The 18,746-nt window shown below is 40.5% G+C and overlaps 1 protein-coding gene across 3 annotated transcripts in view; it reads left to right on the top strand.

Annotated features, from left to right (window-relative positions):
- Positions 1-12,114, top strand: part of FAM149A (family with sequence similarity 149 member A) — a 42,949-nt gene extending 30,835 nt beyond the window's left edge. For all 3 annotated transcript variants that reach the window (XM_047772408.1, XM_047772409.1, XM_047772410.1), the window contains 7 exons: positions 1,041-1,195; positions 3,637-3,740; positions 4,172-4,381; positions 7,758-7,878; positions 9,356-9,484; positions 9,572-9,650; positions 11,788-12,114. In XM_047772408.1, coding sequence (XP_047628364.1) covers positions 1,041-1,195; positions 3,637-3,740; positions 4,172-4,381; positions 7,758-7,878; positions 9,356-9,484; positions 9,572-9,650; positions 11,788-11,861 — 872 coding nt within the window. In that variant the 3' untranslated portion in view covers positions 11,862-12,114. The remainder of the gene's footprint in view (positions 1-1,040; positions 1,196-3,636; positions 3,741-4,171; positions 4,382-7,757; positions 7,879-9,355; positions 9,485-9,571; positions 9,651-11,787) is intronic.
- Positions 12,115-18,746: the final 6,632 nt, after the last annotated feature.

The following is an 18,746-nucleotide window of genomic DNA, read 5'->3' on the forward strand; positions in this document are numbered from 1 at the left end:
AAATCTAGGACATGACTGGGGTGAGAAGGGAAGTAGATTTTCTGCCTTTCTTCACGAAGTGATCTTTAATCACTTCAAATAGTACTTTTTTTTTTGAGCTATAAAAGTGAGAGAGGCACTCCTGAAAAAAACAGACAAACAAATATACAAGAAAGAAGCTAAAAGTCAGCTAGCTTTGTGGTTAAAAATATTACCTAGTCAATCTCTAGTAACTGGATGCGGTTTTTAATTATAAATGATGTTATTTATAAAATACAACCTAAACAAAGCTAATTTATTAATTACTTCATTTAGCTATGTACAGTGTTCTCTAAACTACTTGAAACTGAGCAGAAACAAATTATAGACATGTCAACGGTGGGCATTGATGACTGGAGTTAACCAGCTTGTATAATAGGATAATAATCCGGTTAATTAAATATTTATTTTTCCGATCAAAGGGGTTGGGACATTATAAAATACCAAGAATCTTTCTTGCCTCAGTGTATAATCCATTTTTCTACGTCCCATTGAAATGATAGGCATTTCATTAGATGCTTTTGGAAAAGTATCACATCAGCCAGTTGCTTTCCGGTGGTCTCTCCTGTCTATAGCCAAGGTCAGTGGCCACAGCTGACTGGTGACAAATCCTCTGAATGGTATTTGACTCGAGAACAAATACTAGCTCTGAATGGTGGATTTTAGGTACGTATGTTAGGTAACACAATTCTTTTTTTTTTTTGTCTTTTGTCTTTTTTGTTGTTGTTGTTGTTGTTGCTATTTCTTGGGCTGCTCCCGCGGCATATGGAGGTTCCCAGGCTAGGGGTCGAATCGGAGCTGTAGCCACCGGCCTACACCAGAGCCACAGCAACGCGGGATCCAAGCCGCGTCTGCAACCTACACCACAGCTCACGGCAACGCCGGATCGTTAACCCACTGAGCAAGGGCAGGGACCGAACCCGCAACCTCATGGTTCCTAGTCGGATTCGTTAACCACTGCGCCACGACGGGAACTCCAGGTAACACAATTCTTAATGACATTGATTTTTCTCTTGGCACAGAAGGACAAAAACCGAAAGAAAAATTGAAAGCAGCTGGGAATAAATCTCCACCTGTATTCCTATCCCATGTTAATACTGATGTGTCAAGTGTCCCCCCATCCAGAAATTCTCAAACTCGAAGTGTATCCCTGGCTTCTCATCTTAATCCTCTTCAGGTAGCTGCTTTTCCTTTCTCTGTCTCTCTCCTTCAATCTTTTTATCTCTGGCCTCTGTTGGCCAAAAAGACTAAAATTTAAAAATAAATATTTCATGGAGTTTAAGAGAATAGCCATATTCTTTGGTAAAGTAGGGACACACAGATTTGAGACGTTCCACCCACTTGGAGCTGTAGAGCTGCTCCCATAGTTTTGGAGAGAAAAAAAAAATGTTTTCCCCTTATGTTTGTAGCCAGTTTGAAGGTTACAGATGTTCTCCTGTCCAACCCAAGTGTTGGGTCCTGTCCAACCCAAGTGTTGAACGACTCAATTAATGAGTGTGCTTTGGGTTCCTTTAACATTTTGAGTTTGTACTAAGTGAGCTGTATTTGATGTTTTAAGGAGCTGTGTAGATGAACAAAGCATCATCCCTGACCTAGTAAAGTGAAAAGTATGATACAAGTCAAATGCAATGTTTTCTGTGAGTGATATGCAAAAAAAAAAAAAGAATTGTAGGAGGTTCAGGAAGACAGTGATTTATTATCACCGGAGTGCAACAATATGCATCCACCGTAGGAGCAACAGGGCACGTGGTCAGGGAGCAGTGGCTTAAAACAGAAATAGCTGATAGGATTTACTCTCTGTTCAGAAGAAGCTTCCTGGAATTGCTACCAGTTTATTTTATTTTTTTGGTCTTTTTAAACAGCTCCGACAGGTTCAACAGTATTTCCTATTTTGCATATTAAAATATGAAGTAGGAATTGCATAAAAAATGAACAGTTAACTATCACGCAATATTAATACACTTGAGAAATATGGACATTTGTACAGATATTTTGGAGTTTTTATAGTTTTTTATGTTTTTGTTTTTGTATTTTTAGGGCCACACTGTGGCATATGGAGGTTCCCAGGCTAAGGGTCGAATTAGAGCTACAGCTGCTGGCCTACACCATAGCCACAGCAAGATGGGATCCAAGTTGCATCTGCGACCTACACCACAGCTCACTGCAACGCCGGATCCTTAACCTACTGATCAAGGCCAGGAATCGAACCTGCATCCTCATGGATGCTAGTCACAATCATTTCTGCAGAGCCACAACAGGAACTCCTTTTTTATGATTTTTTAAAGTGCTTTTTATAGCTATTTTGTTGTTTTCATTTGGATAAATGTTAAAAGAAAGTGAATGGGCAACAGAGTTAAAAGTAAAAATAAAATACTAGTAGTGTTTACTTTGAAATAGTCAAAACATTTTAGTGGTAATCACAATAGGTCTTAATTTATTTCCCTAAGATTTATTTTATGTATATTCAATGTAAGGAAAATGTGATTAAAGTTGCCACATTTTTCACAAACTGAACTAGAATTCTAGTTTCAGAAATCCTGAATCTAAAAATTATATTAAATCCTAGTTGATCATATTATGGGATGGAATAGGAAATCAATCATTATTTAGCCCTTACTTCATGCTTTCACCAAGGCTATTGTATTTAATTCTCCTAATAACTCTATGAAGTAGGAATCATTATCCCCAATGTAAAGATTAGGAAAGTAGGAGTTCCTGCTGTGGCACAACAGAATTGGCAGCATCTTTGGAGCACTGGGACACAAGTTCAATCCCCGGTCTGGCACAGTAGGTTAAGTATCCAGCGTTGCTACAGCTTCAGCATAAGTCACAACTGCAGCTCAGATCTGATCCCTAATCCCTGGCCCGGGAACTCCATATGTTGTGGAGTGTCCAAAAAAAAAAAAAAATTAAGATTAGGAAATTAAAACTCCAGAGTAAGCTTTCCAAGATGACCAACCAGGAGGCCTTGAGAACTGGGATTCAAATGCAAGCCTTTCAGATTCTGGTCCTGGGTTTTTCCCAGGCTCTTGTGCTGGTCTGGGAAGCTCACTGGGTGAGCTGTGAAGGGTCAGGTCCAAGGCAAGCCAACCATTTGGGAGCTGGGGCACCTTTTCCTTGCTAGTCCAGACCCTCTGTCCATCCTCTTCACACTGGTGCAGGCTGACACACAGCAACTGGACAGAGTCATTAATTTTTATACTTACTGTGTTCTATCTGCAAAATAGATAGGTCCTTACCCTGCAGTCTTTGGGAGCTCAGCGCATGAAAGAGAATGAGGCCAGGCTTGTTTCTGCCTGGCTGCCATGCTGGCTCACAGTGGGGTAGTGGCATTTCTCCAGCAGCTACCCTTTCCAGATTTCAGAAAACTTTCCTTCACTTCTTGCCACTCCAAGCCTACATGTGGTAGTGTGTCTGTACTGTTAGCAATCCTTGGGGAATCCAGTCATTCCTTACTATACTATCTCTTCACACGTCCTTACCAAATATTGTCCCTTTATTAAATGTGCCTCCGATTGGCCAATTTGTGTCCTTTGTTTCCTGTGGGTTCCTGATAGGCATCAGTGATTGTAATGGTTCTGGATGCTTTCTAATTGTTACTCTTTTTACTTTTCTCAGATTCATCGCTTTTCCAACAATTTTTATAGTGACTTGAATGGGGTGATGACAATTCAAGCAAAACCACTTCAGCAGAGACCTACCTATTTTGCAGATAGAACACAGTAAGTATAAAACTGAATGACTCAGCCTCTTCCCTGTGCTGGACACATGAGCCCTGAAGACCACAGAGGATGAGATGATGAGACTGGCATTTAATCCACGCTCCAGGCGTGCCGAGGCACATGCAGCCAGTGTGAAAGAGTCAAAACACACTATTCTGATATCCACCACAAAGCAAATCCTGTTAGGTTGGGGCAGATAAGAAAAAGGGAATGTAGCTGTGAGTTCTTAATCTTCTGGGTTTGATTACAGATTAGAAACGTTGGTCTTTTTTCCCCGTTGATGATCCTTCATTGAAACTAAAATTGAACTAGAAACGCTAATCTTTCATTCAACACATAGGATTTGTTCTGTGTTCCAGGCCATGCTGTACACAGTCTAATAACAGGCATATGTGTAAGTTCTTGTAATTAACTTGATTTCCCTCCCCCAGGAATGAACAGGAGGACAAAGCTCTGGGTGTAGGGGCCAGTGCTTTTTCCTCAGCCCAGCATCGTCTGGCCCGGATCTCAGATGCTCGCGGACTGCAGATGCCCGCAAAGAAAACACTGGCACACAGGAGGCTGCCTTCGCTTACTTCAGATGCACAGAGAATAAAAATCCCTAGTGTGTACAGTGATGAAGTTCTTAGGGGAACAAAACTGTAAGTCTTGTTTCTCTTATGGTAAACCAAAGGTCACAGAGGACAGAGACGCTTGTCAGTTGGGGTTTATGTTTTATTCCTAACAAAGTGTCCCCTGTCAAATATTTTTAGGGTTGCAACGCGGCATATGGAAGTTCCCAGGCTAGGGGTCAAATTGGAGCTGCAGCTGCCCACTTACACCACAGCCACAGCAACGCTGGATCTGAGCCGGATCTTTGACCCACACCACAGTTCATGGCAATGCCGGATCCTTAACCCACCGAACAGGGCCAGGGATCAAACCTGAGTCCTCAGCGATACTAGTCGGGCTTGTTACCGCTGAGCCACAATGGCTGCTCCTCCCATCAAATCTGATATGGGTACTTTTCTAAATAGTTCACTCATTTGGATGTTTAACATGAATTTGCAAATTTATGGGGTTTACTTAGCTGGACTCTTTACACCAGACTCTAAAGTAATGGCTATGAACCCACAGTACAGGGAAGAGGTGAAAGAAAACTGATGGCAAAGTGATCTTGGATGGGTTTCAATGGCAGAGTCTGTAAAAATAATAATTAACTACTGCTTTTAAATTATGTAATGAATCCTTTCATTGTGAGGTGTAAAAAAAATTGATGTACATAAAATGCTGTAAAAATAAAAGGGGCATATACCTATTTGTTTTTGTTGATCTCTAAGGACAAGTTCCACTCTGTGTAGGGAATTTCAGAAAAGCTTTTGACAATAGAGATCAACCTCAAATCATTGCCTTATTGGAAAGGAATTTGTTTCTTCCTTTATGGTAGGATTACATAGGAACTTTCTACTTTTCTTAGTCCCTCAAGTGTCAGGCAATACTTAGGTTAACAGTTGCTGGTGTTTGCTGATTGCTTTCATGTTTCCAGCACCAGCTAAATGGATTGCATTCATTCTTTTATTTATGAGTTACCACAAACCTTTAAGCTGTTACATTATCCCAAATCTAAGATGAGGAAACAGGGGCTGAAAGAAGTTGAATAACTGGCCAAAGATCATCCCACGAGGGAGAGGCAGAGCTGGGATGCCCCTACAGTGCTACCTAGCTTTGAGGTCACTTTCTAGGCCACTCGGCCACCAGGCTTCCTGCAGCAAGGGAGGGGTTATTACAGGGACTGTATGTAGGATCCTCTGCAGGGGTGGGGGGTGTAAGCACCTGCCAGTGCTTAACCAATGACTGGACCCCTTCAAGAAGCATCCCATGGCCCCCCCTTGCAGGTGTACTAAGTTAGCATTTCCTCACGATTAGGAGTGCTCTTTCTAGGTTTGAGTCTGCTCTGTTCAATTCTTTCAAGACCTCACTCCCTCCTCTGTGTCACTTTGGCCCCCTGGGACCCCTTCGCCCTCTGCCTGTGTCAACAGCATATTACTGGCTCTCTCCACTTCCTCCTAGCCCACCTGTCAGGCTTCCGTCCAAAGCCTTTTCTGTTTTCTATTGAGGTAAATTCAGATGCCTCCAATGTACTTTCACTTCTTGTCCTGGCTGCCCCCACCCCAAGCTGTAGACCTGTGTCTTTCAACATTTTAAAAAATTATCGCCATGCCAAGAAGCCCTTTTAGAGTATCTTTTCTAATTCCTCCCCCACCTGTGAAATTTTAATTCCACAAGTATACTGTAGAGTTTTTGTACTATTTTTAATAACTGTGTTTTATGCATAAAAAGAGTGGGGTTTTTTTTGTCCCAAGAACCAGCATTTGCCCTTTGGAGGCCAGATCATGTCTTTGATTATGGCGTCTCTTTCTGTTACTTCTCATCACTTAACTTGATTCTGGTCAGCATTATCTCTTCTCTGACCCACAAATATACCAGCTCAGCACTTACATGATATTTTTTTTTTTTTGGTCTTTTTTTAGATGTCACACCCACAGCATATGCAGGTTCCCAGGCTAGGGGTCCAGTTGGAGCTATAAGCCGCTGGCCTGTGCCATAGCCACAGCAATGCCAGATCCAAGCCACATCTGTGACTTACACCACAGCTCATGGTAACGCTAGATCCTTAATCCATTGAGTGAGGCCAAAGATTGAACCTGCGTCCTCATGGATGCTAGTCAGATTCATTTCCATTGAGCTACAGCAGGAACTCCACACTTACATGACTTTGTTAATGCTCTGTCTTTTGTTTTTATTAAAGCACCATATTTTTTCTAATTATCAGAGTGCTGCAGGTTCACTGTGGACCATTAGGACAATACCAAAAATATAAGTAGCAACCAAAGATCAACTGTCTGCTAAACACATAGAAATATAAAAATGATAACTCTTGCTAAATTTACTATCAATTTTGCCTGTGATTATATTTCTTCTTTTCTTTCCATTATTGTTTTTCTAATACTAGCATGATCTCACTACTGTATAATGTAGCACTTTTCCATATATTTTTATCACTTAACATTATTCATGTTTTCCATATTATTGGATATTTTTGAAAGCATGCTTTTAATGACTAAAATATAATTATGTGATAATTCATTAAGTATTGCCCTATTACTGGAAATTTTCATTTTTTTCTATATTTTTACCATCATAATGTGCAGTGAACATTATGTAGGAATAACTGACAATTTCTCAATATTAGTTTTCCATACCTCTTCCTTTTATGTCCTTACATGAAGTTTTGTGGTTTTCCTCAGCTAGGCCTTCCACATTTAGAATTCATTATATCCTTCATTGATTGCTCCATTTCCTAAACTTCTACAATACTTATATTCAGAAGCATACACCATAGCACTATATGACATCAACTGCATTACACTGTAATCTAATTACTTGCTGTATTCTCCGTAACTAGTCTCCTTAAGGTAAGGAGCTAAACTTTCAGTAACTTCTGTTTTGTACAGAGGTTGAGCACTCAGTTTTTTTGTTGCTGTTTTGTTTTTTGTTTATTTTTTTCTTGTCTTTTTGTCTTTTCTAGGGCTGCACCCACAGCATATGAAGGTTCTCAGGCTAGGGGTCAAATTGGAGCTGTAGCTGCCAGCCTACGCCAGAGCCACAGCAATGTCAGATCCAAGCTGTGTCTGCCACCTACACCACAGCTCACGGCAACGCTGGATCCTTAACCCACTGAGCAAGGCCAGGGATCGAACCCGCATCCTCATGATTCTTAGTCGGATTTGTTAACTGCTGGGCCACGATGGGAACTCCAGCTCTCAGTTAATATAGGCTGAGCGCCCTTGCTAAACATGGAGGTGATTGGAGCTGAGGCTTGGTCCCCCACAGCGTTCCTCTTCCTGAAGCTCAGCTCATCCTCCTTGCCTTTCCTTTGGGAGGCAGATTGTGGTTAATAAACCAGATGAGGAGTTTTGTGCTTTGGTTGTCTCTCTCTCTGCACTTGGATGCTCAGTCATGACGTTGTGTTTATAGGCAAACTGGCATGGATCGCACAGCCTCCCCACCAGTTCAGACCTCAAGGAGCAGGTTACCCCCAATAGGCTCAGAGACGGGGGAGCAGAATATGCCACTGCCCGGATCCCACCCTGTTGCCGTAAGACAGATTTCCTTATACTTAAGTGCACCGTTTAGAGAGTCTTTTGTCAAACAAAGAAACAAAACATAATGTGGACACTTCCACATGAACTCGGTAACATAAAACATCCCTGTGATCTGCTTTCTGAAAGTAAATGGCTTGTGAGAATTTACAGGAGGTGGGAGGGTTAATTCAATACTTTATGAAATAAAAACTCAGCTTGAACTAAATCAGAACATCCAGGCATCAAGGAAATACCTGATGGTCATGAGGGTGTGATGAACAGGCTAGCATGAAGGTTAGCTCAGGAGCCAGGTAGATCTGTGTTTGAATCCTGCCACACAAACTCTCTATATGACTTGGTACAAATTAATCTCCCCAAGCCGTAATTTTTCTCATTTATAAAAGGGCATGATTCCTTCCTCAAAGAGTTCTTATAAGGACTAAATGAATTTATGGATGTCAAATAATGCCTGGAATAGATTAGGAGCAAAGTAAAATACACTGCCATTTGTATCAGCTCTCATTTTTATGGGTAACCTTTACCATATTCACTGCAGTAGAGAGGTAATGTCTTCTTCACACTAGCTCAACTCAGCCACAGCCTCATAAAGGGTCTGGGGAAGATAGAACCTAATTTCCCCCAGATTACAGTGGAGGCCCACTTCACTCTGATACAAGTAACTGGTATCTATTTTACAAAACACAGAAGAATCCCAACTATGGAAACATAAAGGACGAGAGAGAGAAAAAGCAGTGGAGGCAGTGTTTCTTTTGCCTTCCATGGGCCTCCTTGAGCACAGCAATAAAACTCATTCCCAGAATGCAGGAGTTGCAAAGTTTTAATATTTAACCTTAGAACCTTGTGGCTTAGAGTGAAATTGTAAAAGAAATCAAATATGTTGAAAACAAAGGTTGGATGCTTCACAAATGCAGAATTACATTTCTATCATAATTTCATATTGATTTTTAGGTGGTTAAGTTTTTTGGGTTTTTTTGTGGGGTTTTTGGATCTTTTTAGGGCTACACTTGCAGCATATGAAATTTCCCAGGCTTGAGGTCAAATCAGAGCTGCAGCTGCTGGCCACAGCAACGCCAGATTCAAGCCGCATCTGTGACCTACCCCATAGCCAGCCGGAGCAACATCAGATCCTTAACCCACTGAGTGAGGCCAGAGAGCAAACCTGCATCCTCATGAATACTAATCGTGTTCTTAACCTGCTGAGCCACAGTGGGAACTCCTGGTTAAAGGTTTTTAATCCATATTTATTTATTAGAGCATTACCACTTTATCAGGTTAAAAAAAACAATTACATAATTAAAGTATATTTTGATGTGTTCAGTAGACATTATATGTAGTAATATCTAAATAAAAGCCAACTAAGCAAGTGAACGAATGAATAAACAAGTGACTGATTGAAGCATATATAGATTCTCCTTTGTCTTTTTAAGGATTGCATTTATTTTAAACAAGAACATATTATCCTTCATTTAGTTCAGAGGAAGGCATCCACAAAACCGTGTGTTGAGTGCAATACCTGACAGTGTAGAACGATCACCTCTTCGAGAAAGATCTCTGACCGTGGAACAACTTTCACGGCCCAGCACAACTCATACATTTCAGGTAGGTTCTCTACGAACCAGAACTTTGATTTTTAAACATATTTGAAATAATAAAACTCATCCCTAATTTTATTTTTTCTTCTGACAGTCAGATACACCTCGAAAAAGTTCATTGACACTGATGGAGTTTGCTGGTCACATGTGGACAGGTCAAAGTTTTTTGACAGGTCAGTGTCCTCCATACACAAATAAAATGATGTAATATGGGAGGTTTCAAGTTTTGGAAAGAGAAATTAAAGATCATCTATCTGGAGAGGACAATTTTGACCATGTAAGAGGGAATTCCAAGTGTTTGTAGCCTCTGGCTCTATTTCGGGAGTCTCTATATAAACAGCAAAACTGCAAAGGCCAGCACTTCGCTACTGTTGGTTAAAAAACAGCAATCAATGGAGTACATGAGTCGATCTAACTGGTTTTGTTAAACAATTCATGAATCAGGCAGCATCTCATCTGGCAAATAGATACTCTGAGGGGTTACAGGGTTTGGAAAGTTTTTATAAAAAGAGGGCGGGATAAGGAAAGGAAGTCATCAGCAAGGGAAAAAAATGAAAGTTCATTGGAGGAAAGTGTAAGTTTGAGAGATGATGGCTTCTCATTGGCCGAGCCGCTGGGTTTCCCACTGGATTTCCCACTGGATGGGCTGTTGCTGGGCCAGAAGAGAGTCTTCTTCCTGCTGGGTAGGAATGTAGCTGCACTTCCTGTTTGGGGTCAGTTACTGATGTGAAGGTGAGTGGTAGGTAGGGTGTGAGAGCGCCCTCTATAGGCCTTCTGATCCCAGTTTTGGCTGAAGTTTCCCTTTATTAATTTTTGATTGAAAGGAGAAAATGCCTACATGGTCTTGATAACTTGGGGCCTCACCCTCATAAAAAATGAAAATGCTGTCTTATGAATCTTATGAGAAATCACTATCTCTGCTGAGCGTTTCCATGCTTTTCTTCTAATGAAACCCCCATTTTAGATTCTCTTTGAAGATCTATATTATAAAAATGCTTCACAGAATTAATACAAATGTTCGAATTTCATGAGGTAGAGTTTTACAGGTAAATACTTATTCTCAGCTAGTATGCTATTTAAAGGATAAAGCATCTAGACTGAATTTAGGCCAATGACGTTTTGATTTTCAAACTGTTACTGACATTTCTGTTCAGAGAAGCAACATGGCATTGTCAGGAAGTGTACCAGCTGGAATCAAATGCCCAGTTTCTAGTGGCTCAGTATGTCTTAACTGAGCACATCTTAAGAGAGCTTCAGCCTCTCCAGGCCTCAGCTTCTTCTTATATAACAGACCAGATGGAGAAAATAATTACTGGAAAAATGTATGGACAGGACCTAGCTAGATGCCAAGCATACACTCTTTGCTCAAAAATGAGGAACCACTTGTATTAAAGATAATCAAAAATGTAGAGGATAATTTGCTGTTTTAATGGCAATACTTAATATATTATAATTTTAAGGAATTCCCATTGTGGCTCAGTGGTAACGAACCCAACTAGTATCCATGAGGATGCAGGTTTGATCCTTGGCCTTGCTCAGTGGGTTAAGGATCTGGTGTTGCTGTGAGCTGTGGTGTAGGTCACAGACACGACTCAGATCCTGAGTTTCTGTGGCTGTGGTGTAGGCCTACAGCTGCAGCTCCAATTCTACCCTAGCCTGGGAACTTCCACATGCTGCCATTGCAGCCCTAAAAAGAAAAAAAAAAAAAGAAAAAAAAAGAAAAAAAATCGAAAAGCAGAAAGAGCTATTGACTTATCGACATTTCTTCTATAGCAGGAAAAAAAAAAAAAAAAAAGAAAGGAAAGAAAGAAAAGAAAGGAGAAGCTGAGAGGCCAGACAGAGGCAGGAGGAACTCAAGGCAGTAACGTGACCTTGGCTCCTGGGCAGTTGCAGGGCTGCCAGAAGTCCCCACTCAACCTCTTGTGCTCTGGGGATCCACATTTGAGTAGAAGGATACTGCAGACCCACCAGCCCTGGGAGAACACAGGGTGGGGCCCAGGCCCCATGGAGGGGACAGCCTCTCCTTCTTCTCAGCACCCAAAAGGGCAGTTTTTGCGTATTTCCTGATTTGTGTAAAAAGTGACATTGAAATGTTTTTTCTTTTAAAAAAATGCCATCTGCATAGACCATACAACACAATCCTTTAGAGAGCTGGGATTTTTAGCATTTTAATGAGGGGAGGGATGGACTGGAGGTTTGGGATGAAAATGCTGTAAATTTGGGTTATGATGATCATTGTACAACTATAAATGTAATAAAATTTATTGGTTTAAAAAAACATTTTAATGAGAATTTTGCTTGGTGTTTCAGGTTCACACTATCCGCCTAAATCTTTTCAGAGGACAACTTTGTCTTTAAGAAAAAGATTCCAGGTGGCCTCTTGATGTGGCGTCACCAGAAGGACAATACTTGCTGGAACATTCAAAGCCTCACCATCTACCCCTTGAAAAATGCAAGAAGTATTATGTTTTGTATCTGCCTGACAGTCTGAGATGTTAGACCACCTGAGAGAAATGCAGACAAATAAGCAATTTAGTTTTGAACACTTTGCGTTGTGAAGAGAATACAAGTCAAACTCTCCAACTTTCGAATTGATGGGAAGAATTTCAATAAAGATTCTTTGGGTTTAGCTGAGAATAATCTAAAATGTGTTGATGATCTACCCTTTATCAATTATACACAGACATACACATGCTTCGTGCATGTATTCACACCCGATTTAATATATATTATCTAGGAATATGCCATTTTTTAATCTGGGAATATGTTACTTTGTCTTGACATATTGTTTGTCTCATTCTATTATTAATTCCTTCAAAATCCTAGTCACTAATAGATATTACTCTCTCCTTTAGAAAACAGCAAAGTCATCTTTGGTACAATATACCGGGTTGACTGAGACTAAGATTGGTTCTAGTCACTGTGCTGACTTTCTTATCCCTTTTTTAAAAAGCGCTTAGTCTTGAAGTGTTGTGGAAACCGCAAAAATCATGGCAGTGGAAGGAGACAAACAGCACTCGGAGATGTGGAAAAGCAAGGTTTATTCAGCACCGGTGCTGGCTCAGAGGAGTCACATCCAGAGTCTGAGCACCAGGTCTTTGTTCTCAGTAACTTTTATACACTACAAGGTCTTGATTTTCCCATGTAAGCATCCCAGACCTCCCCCCATCCCCAAGCAGACAGTGTTCCTCCCTAAGAAACTGAGCAAGCAAGGTTACAGAAGCGGAACTGATAAGCAATGCTGGGTACATGATTAGCAGGGCTGCTGGCTTGGTCATAGGGCACACAGTTGTTACATTATTACAAGAAGGGTGGTATAGTGACAAGCATAGCTAGAAAGGCTTGCAGCTGCCTTCTTAGCCAAGGGGGCCGGGGGGGGGGGGTTGTTCTTTAGTTAAAACTCTATTTCAGAAGCTCTTTGAGGAATGTCAATGGCTAAATCTCAAGCCAATTTTGTTTTATTAGTTTCCATGTTCAAATTCAGACAGTTTACTTAAAAGTATACCAAATTTACTGATGTTGTTTTAAAGCTGAATGTAAACATAGTTAAAAGATATTGCATATATGGAGTTCCCATCGTGGCGCAGTGGTTAACGAATCCGACTAGGAACCATGAGGTCGCGGGTTCGGTCCCTGCCCTTGCTCAGTGGGTTAACGATCCGGCGTTGCCGTGAGCTGTGGTGTAGGTTGCAGACGCGGCTCATATCCCACGTTGCTGTGGCTCTGGCGTAGGCCGGTGGCTACAGCTCCGATTGAACCCCTAGCCTGGGAACCTCCATATGCCGCAGGAGCGGCCCAAGAAATAGCAAAAAGACAAAAAAAAAAAAAAGAAAAAATATTGCATATGGTTTCATCTTTAGTGTTTATAGTGGAAGTGCTCATCCACTAGAGGTAAGGCTTTGGAGCAGCGTCTTCCTTATTTCATTACAATCTGATCTCGGGGCAAATGGAAGCCTTCCCAGATCCCTCTGTCTAAACAGTAGTTCTTTCTGTCCTCTGTCCCCTAGCCCTGCTTTATTTTCTTTCAGAGCATGTGTCCCGACCTGACATTAATATAGAAAATGGAACAGAGAAGGCCCAGGAGCAATGCTCAATTGGAAGCAAGGCTGTAGGGTCCTTTTTCTTTCTTTTTTTTTTCTTTGCAACTAACACAAACCTGTATTTAAAAAATATAGCTATGCAAGAAAAAGAAATGGGAGTTCCAGTTGAGGCTCAGTGGTAAACAACCCAACTGGTATCCATGAGGATACAGGTTCGATCCCTGGCCCCACTCAGTGGGTTAAGGATCTGGCATTGCTATGGCTGTGGTGCAGGCTAGCAGCTGCAGCTCTGATTCTACCCCTAGCCTTGAGACTTCCATATGCCATGAGTGTGGCCCTAAAAAGATAAAAAAAGAAAGAAAGAAATGAACCCTTATTCACATATAATCACTTTCAACCTTTTGCATTGAACATTATATTGTCAACATCTTCCTATGACGTTAGGGTCCTTCTTTTGCTCCTTTTCCCCTTTACCTACCATCGTTTTCTTTTACAGTGAGTTAAATCCTTGGACTCAGTTTGATATTCTTAGATCCTTAAATGGCCATGTTTTCTTCTTTTCTATCAGATCATTATATTTTATCAATCTAACTTTCATTAATCCAACATGAGACACACACACACACTCTCTCTCTCTCCATATATATATATATATATGACTTACTTTTTAGATATATTTATAAAATCTTACAAATGGATGATAAATCCTTTTCAGACATTTCTGGTTGTGAGAAGAGAAGACTGTTTCTACTTATAGACGTCTGGAAATTTAAAAGTATGTTGGGACTGGAATTAGTGCTGTCCTTTATCACCCAATGGATAAAACAAAATGAGCCCAGAGCCTTCCCTCTGATAGACAATTTCTCCTTACACCCTCTGCTCCATTTTCATGGTAATGGAACTTGTTAGGGAGAACTACTCCTGTCTCCATCCCTTCTGGTGCTCCATGATTCTGGACATTATCCCTAATACTTACCCTCACAAAGCAGACCAAAGCACTTTGAGAATTTTCTGGGCTATCCCTAAACATGAGCTGTAGAAACATCCAAGAAAAAATATCAGTTTGAATTTCATTGTTGTCAGACATGAAAGACATATGAGCAGCCTGAGCCCCCTTTCCTAAGGGCCTCTAGTCAGGTGTGATTTGGTCCGTAAAGGCTGCTGTAAATCTGCCTTTTCTATCCATTCTGCTCTTTCAGAAGCTTTCAGACTGTTTTATATCAATTTCCAGGAACCATCTAACTCCTTCCCTAATCAGCCCAGATTTCTTAGAAGGGAAAATGACTGATACCCTAAACTAACATTAAGGTAGACTATCCAAGATAATTTTTTTCATAGAGGACAATTGAATGATTTCATGGTAGCTTTACTTTATTTGGCTTAGGAGTTTTGCCAATAAGAATCTATTATGATACATATTGACAAAAATACTTTAAAAAACAGAACTAAGTACAGAGATCTAGACTCATATCTTTACACATTTACTATTAGAAGACAAAATACTATTTAAGAGATAATGTAGAGACTTGGCTTGGCCACTGACTTAAAAAGAAACCCTGCTCATGTGTATATTTTTACATCTGTATTAAAGACAATACAGATAATAATAGAGTTTAGTAAATAATGCTTAAATCAAGAATTGTGCTTTTAAAACTGATGAGTTAAAAATTAGGGCAGTGTTTTCATAATTTACTTTGATGAATAAGTCTCATTTTACAACTTCTCTAGCGGAGTTTGAAAAAGGCAAATTGAATTATTCCCAAGATGAGTTTTTAAATTAAGGTTATGACTACATTAATTAAAATGTCAGTTTATCCAAAACCAAAGAAGGAATGAAGAAATTTTAAAATAATATAAAAATGTATAAAATACCACAGAAAGCTACTAGATATTGTAAATTTAATGTTAAAGAAAGTATCCATATTGCTGCTATTTCAAACTAGAATGGAATTTCTATACCAATTAAGAACTGCATTTTTTATAACATCAAAAGTCATTTGGGTATTTTAGGATGACATCCGTGGCATATGGAAGTCCCCAGGCTAGGGGTCAAATCGGAGCTACAGCTGCTGGCCTACTCCACAGCCACAGCAATGCAGGATCTAAGCCACATCTGCAATGTACACCACAGCTCACTGCAACGCTGGATCTTTAATCCACTGAGCAAGGCCAGGGATCGAACCCGCATCTTCATGGATACTAGTTGGATTCATTTCTGCTGTGCCACAACAGGAACTCCCGGGTATTATATTTTTATTGTCATTGTTTTCTTATGACTACAGGTTATTGTTCAGGATTTTTAATTCTTTAATTTTTAATAAAATAAAAAGTGTTGAGTTTTCAAAAATTCATTACATTCATAAAATCTTCTTTAGATTCCCAATTTTCTTATAATTTGTGTAAATATCTCTCTATTCTGCAGTTTCTAATACACAGGTTATTCACTTATTTTTTTCTAACTCTAGAGCAAATGGTAAACCAAAATGTATAGCCATATATCTTTATGAGGGTTTTATCTCATTTATGAATACTCCAATTTAATCTTCACTTCAGAAATGGCACTCCTGTGCTATAATCACCCTGGATTTATTATTTCATCAAATATTTATCAAGCACCTTCTTTATGTAAGATTCTGTCCTAAGCATTGGGAGAAACAAGACAGTCTTTGATTTGTTTTGTTTTGATTTTTAGGGTCACACCTGTGACATATGGATGTTCCCATGTTCCGGGTCGGATTGGAGCTGCAGCTGCCAGCCTGTGCCACAACCACAGCAATGTGAGATCCAAACCATTCTTCGACCTACACCACAGCTCACAGCAATACTGGATCCTTAACCCACTGAGAAAGGCCAGGGATCAAACCTGCGTCCTCATGGAAACCAGTTGGGTTCATTACTGCCGTGCCACAACGGGAACTCCCCAAAATCTTTGTCTTAAAACTTCTATTCTAGTGGAGGACACAGACTTTAAACAAATCAGTAGAAACTTAAAGTCAGATAACAATAAGTATTATGAAGAACATAAAAATAGAGCCAAATGACAGAGAGTGGGAAGAGCTAGAAGTTTAGATAGAATAGTTAGGGAGAGCTTTATGGCAGAGGTAGTATTTAAGACTCAAGGAAAATGAGAAGAAGCCGTGTAGAGATGAAAAAAGAATTCCAGACAGAGACAAAAAACACAGAGCTTAAAACAGGCGCTTACCTGGAGGTTTGAAGATCAGTAGAAAGGCCATTGGGACATGGGATGGAATTAGCAGGGGATAAATAATAAAGGATGAGATCAGCAAAGTAATAGGAGCCAAGGGATTAAGATCTATTTCGGCCTTGGAAAGTTGTAAATTATCTGAAATGGGAAGCCACTGGAGAGGTTGAGGAAAGAGTGATGTAATCTGCTTTCTGCTTTTTTCTTTCTTCTTCTTTTTTTTTAATTGCTGCACCTACAGCATATGGAGGTTCCCAGGCTAGGGGTTGACTCAGAGCTGCAGCTGCTGGCTTACACCATAGCCAGAGCAACGAGGGATCAGAGCTGCATCTGCAACCTACACCACAGTTCACAGCAACTCACTGAGCAAGGCAAGGGATCGAACCTGCCACCTCATGGTTACTAGTCAGATTCCTTTTTGCTGCACCACAATGGGAACTCCACGAGTGATATAATCTGACCAAGATGGTATTTCAGATCCTATGATAGTGGTGTACCTAGTGATAAGGCAGGGACTTTGGATATGTTTTCAAATTTAAGCTCATAGGATTTGCTGTTGGATTGGGTGCAGAGTCTAACAAAAAAGAAAAAAGATTCACTTTAAGGCTTTGGCTTAATACTTGGAAAGATGGTGTTGGCATTTACTAAAATTGCAAAGATTTCAAGAGAGGTATATTTGGAAGCATGTTGGGATGTGTTTGTCTGAGATTCGGAGATGTTGAGGTGTTTGACCTTCTGCATCTGGGGCTTTGAGGGGAGGAATAGACTGGGGGTACACATCTGGCAATTGTTGATATATAGATGGGTGAGATAACCAAGAGAGTGAGAGGAGAAGCCGGGGAAAAGGAGCTCTGAGCCCTGAGCATGCATTTTAACATCTAGAAGAATGGGATGTGAAGAGAATCTAGCAAAGCAGGCCGAAAGAATGACAGGGGAGTGAAAATAAAAATCAAGAGAATGTGGAATCCTCAAAGTCAAATGGTGGTTGGGGGGCTTTTCAAGGAAATGATAAGGATGCAGATATGTTGAAAGCTGTTAACAAGTCAATTTAGATAAGATCTAAGAAATGACTTAAAGATTTAGCTATGAGGGAGGAAGGCACTGGTGATTTTGACAAGATCTTTGCTGGGGGAATAGACAAGGCAAAACTCTGCAGAGGGGTCAGGAGAGAATAAGAGGGGAGGAATGGAAGACAATAGGGATTTACACTGATAGTCTGATACGTGTGAGTATATAGATAACATCATTATATATCCAGCCAGAAATTTTTTTTTTTTTTGGTTTTTTGCTATTTCTTTGGGCCACTCCCGCGGCATATGGAGATTCCCAGGCTAAGGGTCGAATCGGAGCTGTAGCCACCAGCCTACGCCAGAGCCACAGCAACGTGGGATATGAGCCGCGTCTGCAACCTACACCACAGCTCACGGCAACGTCGGATCGTTAACCCACTGAGCAAGGGCAGGGACCGAACCTGCAACCTCATGGTTCCTAGTCGGATTCGTTAACCACTGCGCCACGACGGGAACTCCCAGCCAGAATTTTAAAATCTAAATTAAATACCTTTTTCATATTAAGAATCATTCCAGGAGACATAAAATTTAAGGAAATCAAAGTTCACATTCACAACCTTTCTGTAGTTTATAACATATTCTGGCCCATGACTAACTTTCAAAAGCACTTATTTCAAGCTGGGGAGAGTAACAAATAAAGATACCTTTGCTATAGAAGGAATATTCGGGAGAGAAAGTAAGGGCACACCTCCCTACTTTGCTGGATTAGTTCTGTAAAGCTGAAGATCAATGTGGTCCAGAGACTGGCACAGCACTATTTCCTATTCAGAGCATTGTGGCATTTCATGATGGACATTCTGTGGTGTGGTGCAGCGCTGTGTGCTTTGTTGCCACAAGAGAAGGATGGGACCATGTATTTTTGCAGCACCGGCCACTTGATTGGTTTTGTCTGAAATTTCAATTTTCCAAGGCACAATGAGAAGGGTCCCAGCTGGTAACAAGGAAACCAGAGGAAAG

This window comes from Phacochoerus africanus, chromosome 3 (assembly GCF_016906955.1).
Source record: "Phacochoerus africanus isolate WHEZ1 chromosome 3, ROS_Pafr_v1, whole genome shotgun sequence".
NCBI lineage: Eukaryota > Metazoa > Chordata > Mammalia > Artiodactyla > Suidae > Phacochoerus > Phacochoerus africanus.